The following is a 9,348-nucleotide window of genomic DNA, read 5'->3' as shown; positions in this document are numbered from 1 at the left end:
TATAATTCCTACAATAAGTCACACAGTCAGTGCCTGTCCAGGCCCAATGCAGAGACTGTCACATCTCCTACATCACATCCCAGTGCTCGGTTTCCCAGAAGATAGCCCGCACTACTTCTCCCCCTTGTCACACTTTTTACACTCAAGGAAATTCCTATCGCCAATCCAGAATGAGATCAATTAGGAAGGAACCAGGAACTACAGCAAAGGGTCAGTTACAATGATCACCACTTGCCCTCCACGGCCTTATTCTTCATTCAAAAGCCTGTATGATCTTTTTAAAACAAAAAACTGCTCACGTTAGTCTTGAGCTTAACAATCGTCAGCAGCCTCTCCTGAAATGTTAATAAAACACATACTTTTTTTTTTTCAACATGACCTATAAGACCCTACTCAGTCTGAGTCCTCTCTGATTCATCTCCTCTCTCTTCCTTGATTCTCTGGGTCCCAATCATCTTGGCCTTCTGTCTCTTCCTCTAGTACACCAAGAAAGAGCCTTTGTATTTGCTGCCTGGATCCCTGACATTTACATGGCAAAACGTCACCTCCTTAGAAAAGCATTTCTTGACCACCGGATGGGAAATACACCCCCCCCCACCCCATTAATGTCCATGTAACACTTATTATCTGAACTACATTATTTGTTTGCTTATGTGATACGTTCGCTCCCGGCCAATTCTCACTTTCTCCATGGGGACAGGAACCTTGTCTTGTCTTGTCTTGTCTTGCTTCATACCCTGCAGCCTCTAGAATACTGCCTGGCACTTAGAAAGCACTCAATATCTATTTATTGGATGGATAAATGGGGGTAGGGGAGCAGATTACAGTTATTTTTCATGTTTTATATTTATATTTCAGATGAATTTGAATTTTTTATAAAGTGCATGTACTACTTCAATAACAAGAGAAATAATGCCAAAATGAAATAAAACTGAAATAATAAAATTAGCATATTTAATCAAACAGATGAAAGTAACACAAACTTTCTCAAGAATCTTATTATATAGATTGCCAACAATTCATATTAGTTCAATCGCCACATTGTTTATTAAACCTGAAACAGTGGCCAGTTTAATGACCTGCTTGCAAATCAGTACACAACCCAGGACTTTTAAGTACTAGTCATGTCTCTGGGCTCATAGTAAGATTGCTGTTTGAGCTTTCCACTTAATAACGATCTCCTACTCGCAGCACGTATATTTCTACCTCTGTGCCTTTGCCAGTGCTGTGACCTCTCATGGCATTGATGGAAGTGACCGCCCTCATGACCCCTGTCCAAAATCTTGAGCATCCTTTAAGGCACATTCAAATCCATCAAGAAATGGCATGACCACTGACAGCTATGCTTTTTAAAAGCTCTGTGTTTTGTCCAAAGGCACCTTGTCTTTGTGTCTCCCTCAATTAATTACAGTTGGTTGGAAGCGATATTTTTATATATCTAACCACACTGAAATGTCACTATACATTTTCCAACTGAGTAAAAAACAAAAATCACTGCTAGCAGAAAAATGTAGTCAACGGCAGATGGGAGCAATTGCTTAGACTCTTTCTCAGATGAGAAAATACCAGGTAGTTTTCGAGGGTTCAAAAACTCATCCCCCACACATTCCCATGAGGAAGACAAGGGTATATATGCAAATCATTATCTAGAATTTACCAAAAAAAAAAAAAAAAGCATGCAAGGAAAAACTGACTGGCAAGCTTGGAATAATCTAATTGTATTGGGTACCATCCTCTTATGTCTTATTATGACATAATAAGCCATTCAGCACTGATGGAGCGCTTACATGGTGCCTGGCACTGTGCTAAATGCATTATATACGTTATCTCCTTTAATACTCCCAATGGCCCAAAGTGATCATTATTATTATTGTCCTGTTGGAAGAGGTCATCGAGAAGACGTGACCACTGGCTGACCAGAGAGCTGGACTCAGACTATCAGAGGCTCCTCACCTCGCCCGTCCTTGGAATGGGCACTCTGCCCGCCCTTCCTGCTGTTTTCAAGGATGCAGCCTCGAGAGAGTAAGATGTTGTTCTACCATCTGGATGGTATAAGTGACTAAATCCCATTAAGGCCTCTATATAAACTTTTAAGGTACTGGCGGGTGGGTACAGAGATCTGCTCATCTTGTGGCCCCCAAGACAAGCCCTGACTAAGTTCCCTTGCTTATTAAACCTGCCACCTACCAATCTGGAGTGGTCTGCCCTTTACTTCGGTCTCTCTTCGTCTTCCGTGTACTGAGGCCAGTTTCAGATTTTACCTAGGAAGCTCCCAAGGTTTCAAAACCACATTATTTCCATTTTACAGATGATGTAACTGATGCACAGAGAGGTTCAGCAATTTTCCCAGGGTGACAAAGTGTTAGAGCTGGTTTGGACCCATTTCACCTGATTTCGAAACTCCCATTCTTTGCTACTCCTCTACACATATCTTTTATCTAAAAACTACAGTTAAAGAAAGCAATTAATACAACCTCAACTAAAAATGACCGGTTCCACAATCTTTTCCCCCTTTTCAATTCTTTTTAAGTAATGCTTAGTTGGCACGCAACATAAAATATTTTAAAATGTGTAGAAGTTAAACAGAGCATGTCTTCTTTTTAATGGCCTCTCTTTTTCTCCAGCATTTCAGGCATTGCGACGTTGACTTGACAATTGTGATGCCATAGAATCAATAGTACTAATTTTCCCACGTCATTAATAAATAAATGGAGGCCCCAGATGGTATGAGATGGATCCCCAGACCCTCTGGGAGTTGAGAGGGAGTTCCAGTAAAGCCACTCTCATCGAAAAATGCCAAGCTGCAGAGTCTGGAGAGAAAAACGTGTTCGTTAGAGGTAACAATCCCAGATTTGAAATTCAAAAGTGGAACTCTAGATCAGTGCTTTAAGAAGATTTCAAGTTTGAATATGTAAAAAGGAAAAAAAAAAAAAAAGCAGATTGGGGAATCCGTGGAAAAGCAGATCAGAAACTGCGGTCCTGCATTTGAATAGGAAGCAAGAGTCAGAGTCATCGACGGTTTGGAACATAGAGGGTGAGAAAGCCTTTCTGTCAGGCTTTTAATAATTTGCAGCCTAAGACTTAGAAGTATAAAAATTTCAGGAGCTCGAATGCTATAAATTGAGTGTTGGCTGAAATTTTTCTGTATGTTTGACAATTCTCCTAATAAAATGGTAATAGAATAAAAAGCTCTAAGGAAAATTATTAGGAGACTGACCGACATTGCAGTTTGAGTCCGGGGTGTTGCTTTATGTAATTCCTTGCAAAGGATAAAAGCAGGTTCCTTCTACAGATGCAGTAATGAAATAATCGAAGCAGCCAATATGTACTGAGCATTTACCTTGAGCTCTGCATACATCATCTTATTGCATATTCGCAATTAAGCTATAAGGCAGGTATCTATTATTATCTCCATTTCAGAGAACAGAGGCAAAGTGAGGCTTAGAAATGTGCCTAAAGTCATCACGTAGGCATCAAGGGACAGAGACAGGATTCAAATCCAGGGCTTATTAGAATATAGCTCTCACACTGCATGGACCCAGAATTCTTGCAGGGCCACTGTGAGCCCCAGGGACCAACAGACCTGCCATATACTCACGAGATCACTGAATGTGCTGTGGGACTCTCTCAACAGACTTAGAAAGCTCCCCCAAAACACGAAAGCAATAAACCTTCACATTAAAAGCAGAAGGGGGTTCTGGGGTCCAATGAACTGGGGATCAAATCCTGGCTCTGCCACTTCAGTCCCATCACCTAGCAAGCCCTAGTTTTTCCATCTATTTCTGTCTATGTAAGGCAGTCATAATAGTCACCTCAGGAGGTTGCTGTGTGGGATTGAATGAGATGATTTATTTAAAGTTCATGACAATCTATCAATAAAAGGCAGCCATTGTAGGTATTATTTTGAGCTCGTAGGAAGCAGAGCCCCTCAGCCATGCTGTCATGCCAAAGTACCATAAGCCAAACGACTTTGAAAGGATGAAAGAGGAGGAAAGACCCAGGTTTGAAAAGGAGAAAGAAAAGAAAAGAAGGAGAGAGGTTGGGAGCCCTATGGGATCCAGGTGCAGAACTAAGACAGTTGATTATGGTTTCAACTTGAACCCATGAGAACCAGAATACAGCTGAGCCATTCTAGGAAGATTTTCTGAATTTGTAATTACAGAAAGGAAGAAAGTGCGTGCACACGCGCGCGCGCGCGCACACACACACACACACACACGCACGCACACACACACTATCTTCTACCAGCTAAAGACAGGAAAAGAGCACATTTGCAATACTTTAGTCCAGCATAGCTCTGAGATTGGTGCTGAGCACTGTTACCCAGCGCTAAGACCGGAAGCTGAGGGTCCCCGACAAAGGCCAGAGGGCCTTTCCCAGCCCAGCAGGAGGCCTGGGTCTAGAGCCAGCAACGCAAAGGCAGGGACGTTGGGAGGCACCCGGGTTTGCAGAGGACGGCTGATGACCCTAGGACTCCTGAGGCTGCCTCTATAATCCGAGGGCAGGAGTTTCAACTACTATGTCCTATTAATGAAAAACAAAAACCTTCGGTTTATTTGGAAATGTTGTTGACCCCAAAATATGTAGAGAGCGCCGGCAGACACAGTCGGTGGGTTTCAGAGCCGCCTGCGAGGATTGTACCGAAACCAGACTTTGACTGGGTCAAGGGAGAAGGGAGAGGGTGTGCACAGAGTTAACCTTCCCCTAACCCTTTCCCTCCCACCTGCGCCCCAGCAGAAGGCAGAGAAGAAACACTGGCCATTTCAGGTGTGCCCTGAACCTCGTGCAGGGAGAGAGACACAGCGGAAGCCCAGCGGACACTCCCCCCTCTCCGGGGACGTGCGTGCTTTCCAGGATGGTCCAACGGCTCCAGCGTCCTAGCCCATCACCGGCGGAGAATGGACCCTCGTCTCCCCGCCGCTGAGAGAAAGACCCTACTTTCTTCCAGCACCAGGTGCCAGTGTGCGGATCCGGACTCCCGAGTCCACCCAGGCTCCCGGCCTGAGGTTTCCGGAGCCTCTGGGTGCAGCCCAGCCCGAAGTCCCCCTTTTGTTCGCGGGAGAGCGCGTCGCGGCCCTGCGCATCCCCCCGCGCTGAAAGCCCCGGCGCGGGGGCGCTTCCCTCGGTCCGCTCTCTAGGATCACCCGTTCCCGAGACTCCCGGCTCCAGCGCACGGATCCCCGACTGTATCCTCCCTCCTCGGAAGTACTCACTTCTCCCCAGTCCCTCCGCTTTCCACGCCGTCTCCTCCACCGCCCCATAGCGCCTCAGAGGCTTCTCGGCTTCCAGATGGGTAGACAAAGATTGCTTTAACTCCATCGCTGGTCCTCGCGGGCAGGTCTACAGGTCTCCCCTTACTCCATCCCCGCCGCGGGCTGCAGGGAGGGAGGCGGCTCCAGCCAGCAGTGTTTTAAGGGGCTGGGCGCTCGTGACGCTGCTCCATCTCTTCCGCCGCCTGGGCCAGGGAGTACCAACTGGTACCCAGGAGTGGGGAGGGGAGGGATGCAGAGCGCATGCGCAAAGGAGGCGTGGGGGGGGTGCTGGGTAGAGAGAATAGAGGGCAGATGATAACTCTAAGAAAAACAAAAACAACTAAAATAGAACCAACCCAAAGGAAGTAAGAACAAGGTCCCTACCCATACCAGAATTGGTGTCGCTATTGTGCATGGCAATGGCACTGCGTGTAGCTTGTGATATGTCAACGGGCTGCTACGTTTTGAGTGGGAATTGTGAGCACATCTCAATCTGTGGGCGATGGATCCATCTTTGTGGGGAGTGTGCAAAAGCATGAATGCGGACCCCGGATCTCTAAGTTCTGTGCTTGACTGAGTGCTATTTTGTGAGCAGCTCTGTCATTTGCGTCTATCTGTGTACTTTAAATATGAAATGGAACAGTCTTGTCTGCGGTTGCCTTTGTCAACACTGTATGTGTTTGAATGAACTTAAGAGAAACATGAAAATATTTTGGACACAAGTATAACAAAGTTGATTGGAACTTGGGTCTTTACTGTCCAGGAACCCAGGGGTTTATCTTAATAACGAACCATGGCAGCATTAAAAATACAAAGTAAAATCAGAAGCTTAATTGATAAAAATTAGTAACATTTATTGCATGACAGCTAGGCACTAAACATTTTTGAATAACTGTGAAACAGGTACTGTTTTGTTGGCCTTGTTTTACAGAGGGCACAAAAGAATTAGTTACCCAAATTTCCAGTTACCAAGTGGCCTGTTCAGCACTTGAATCCAGACTTAATCTCTTTATTATATTGACTCCCTAGACTAGACAGGTATGGTATTTTGTATGGGGGAGGGGGGCAGGAGGTTCTATAGGACACGTGTTGTTCATTTGTTGTTTTTAAGATGTCAGCTGGGGCAATTTTTGGTATCCACATGGCTTGTGAAGTGTAAAATGGCCCAGCACTTTAAGTAAGTGATTTAGCAACTGGTAGCAAGTCTTAAAAGTTATTATCAATAATGAACTTCTAAGTAGCTCATGAGAGAAAAAGGAAATAACAATGAAAATCATAAAATATTTAGACCTGGAGAACCATGAGAGTATTATATACCAAACCTTGTAAGTTTTGATGTAAGTAAATGTATAGTCTTAAACGCATGTGTTAAAAAAATATTGTAAGACAAAATAAATGGGTTAGGATGAATGGATAAGAAAAATGTGGTCTAGCCATACAATGGATTATTATTCAGCCTTTAAAAAGAAGGAAATTCTGCAATATGCTACCACATGAATGAAACTTGAAGACAATATGCTAAGTGAAATAAGCCAGTAATAAAAGGGTAAATACTGTATGATTCCACTTATATGAGGTATTTAGAGTAGTTAAATTCATAGAGACAGAAAGTGGGATGGTGGTTGCCGGGGGCTGGAAGGAGAATGGAGAGTTATTGTTTGTAGTTTTACAAGATGCAAAGAGTTATGGGGGTGCATGGTGGTGATGGCTGCATGACAATGTGAATTTATACTTAAAATGTATATTTAAAAATGGTTAAAATAGTTTAAAATGGGTTCAGTGTTCAACTCAAAAGACTTTAAGAACAAAAGAATAAAACCTAAGTAAAGTAGAAAAAAACAATAACATTAAAAGCATAAATTAAGAAAATAAAAAACCAAGAAGCAACAGAGAAAATCGATAAAACCAGAAGCTGATGGCTTGGTGGGGAAAAAAACTAATAAAGAAGGCAAACCTCTCAAAACTCATCAAAATAGGCAGTCCTGAGTGAAACTGAGAATGTAAAGGAGACAATACAAATACTGGAAGATTTTTAAAATTTAGTGGAACTGAATCATTTTCTTTAAAAAGTAAACTATTAAAATATATTTAAGAAATAAAAAAGCAAACCGAATAACCATTACAAAAACTGAACTGTTAATATAGAAGTTTATTTTCCTCCTCAGTCCCACAGAGCAACAGGCCCAAACAGTTTTATAGGCGAGTCTAACTAAAAAACAGATAATTCTTATTTTATAAAAATTGTTTTAGAGTTCATTTTATAAGGACAGTGTGACCTTGATATCAAAACTAGATTTAAATAGTACATGATTAAATTTAAAATATAATTATAACGGCAAAAAAAAAAAAACTTGGAGGAGAAATTTTCTGTCATCTGGGACAATGAATTAATTATTTTTTATGTTGTACTATTATGCAACATAAAAAATTAACTGTGGGACTCAATTATATTTTTTATTTCAGTCACTCCTAATAATAAATTTGAAGAAATAAAAAATATCTGAAATACAAAAACTGAACTGAAAAAATAAAGAGATAAATATGCCATGTTCAAGGGTAAAAAGAATCAGTATCATAAAGATTACAGCGCTCTTCAGTGTAATTTCAGTTGAAATCTCAGTAGAGGACAGGATTTTCAAATAAACTTTGCCTTCTAGACTGTCTACAGTCTCCTAGAAACAATACAATGAAAAAATTGTTTTATTTTAACTCCCATCACTTTGTAATTTTGACCCAATCCTTTTCCAGACCATTTTTCTTAATAAATATCAAAATGTAAACAACTTAAACAAATTTTTTTTTTAATAAACTGATCCTAAAATTATGTGGAAGAACAAAGGCTAGGAATACACAAGACAGTGGTGAAGAAAATAAACAATATAGGGAGAACTTAACTACCAGATATTAAAACCTTAAGACCTTAAGGAAAAAATGAAAGCCCCAAAATAAGACCCACACACATTTGGAAAGTTGATGTATGACAAAGGAAGCATTGCAAATCAGTACAGAAAGGATGGACTATTCAATAAATAGTGCTAAGATAGTTGCCTAACCAAATGGAAAACCAAAATAAAAATTACACCTTTACACTTTCTATCATGCACATACATACAAATTCCAGGTGGATTAAAGATGTAAATGAGAAAAGCAAAATTTAAAAAATTTGTAAGATAATATGGAAAAACACCTTTGTTGTTTTGCGGTGGAAGGTTAAGACCCAGAAAATACAAAATCTTAAAAGAAAAATATTAATGTGTGACTACATTAAATTTTTTATTGAGGTGAAATTCATACAACATAAAATGAACCGTTTTAAAGCAGATGGCTTGGTGGCGCTATACTTTCACAAAGTTGTACAACCGTCACCTCTATCTAGTTCCAAAACACTTCCTCACCCATTTAGGAAAACCCCAGACCCCTTAAGCAGTCCTCCCACATTCCCCACTCCCTCAAGCCCTTGGCAACCACCCATCTTTTCTCTATGGAGTTACCTATTCTGGCTATTTCACATCAATGGAATCATACAGTATGTGACCTTTTGCGGTCACATAGTATACTGTTTCAAGGTTCGCCCACTCTGTAGCATGTATCAGTACTTCACTCCTTTTCATGGCTGAATATAATTCCACTGTGTAAATACACTATATTTTGTTTATTCATTCATCCATTTATGGACATGTGGGTCATTTCTACCTTTTAGCTATTGTGAAGAGTGCTGCTGTGAACATTTGTATGCAAGTATTTGTTTGAGTGCCTGTTTTAAATTCTTTGGCGTACACACCTAAGTGTAAAGTTGCTGGGTCATAGGGCAATTCGATGTTTAACTTTTTGAGAACCCATCAAACTGTTTTCCATTTTACATTCCTATCAGCAATGTACAAGAGATCCAATTTCTCCACATCCTCGCTAACACTTGCTGTATTTTGTTTCTGGGATTACAGCCACAGCAATGGAAAAGACCAACAAAATGGATGAATCTTACAGAGTCTTAAACAGATGCAGCCAGATGCAGAAGAGTACATAATAATTCTGTTCATATAAAGTTCAAAAACAGGTAAAACTTATCTGCGATAAATGTCAGAATTATTGTTACTAT

At 41.1% G+C, this 9,348-nt stretch overlaps 1 protein-coding gene across 1 annotated transcript in view; it reads right to left on the bottom strand.

Annotated features, from left to right (window-relative positions):
* CUNH16orf45 (chromosome unknown C16orf45 homolog) overlaps positions 1-5,319 on the bottom strand; it is a 90,672-nt gene extending 85,353 nt beyond the window's left edge. The window contains exon 1 of the mRNA XM_006910902.3: positions 5,214-5,319. Within this exon, the coding sequence (XP_006910964.1) occupies positions 5,214-5,319 (106 nt within the window). The remainder of the gene's footprint in view (positions 1-5,213) is intronic.
* Positions 5,320-9,348: the final 4,029 nt, after the last annotated feature.

The sequence above is a fragment of the Pteropus alecto genome, unplaced genomic scaffold (assembly GCF_000325575.1).
Source record: "Pteropus alecto unplaced genomic scaffold, ASM32557v1 scaffold34, whole genome shotgun sequence".
Lineage (NCBI taxonomy): Eukaryota > Metazoa > Chordata > Mammalia > Chiroptera > Pteropodidae > Pteropus > Pteropus alecto.
Note: the sequence above shows the minus strand (reverse complement) of the source record. Positions and strands in the feature narration are given on the sequence as shown.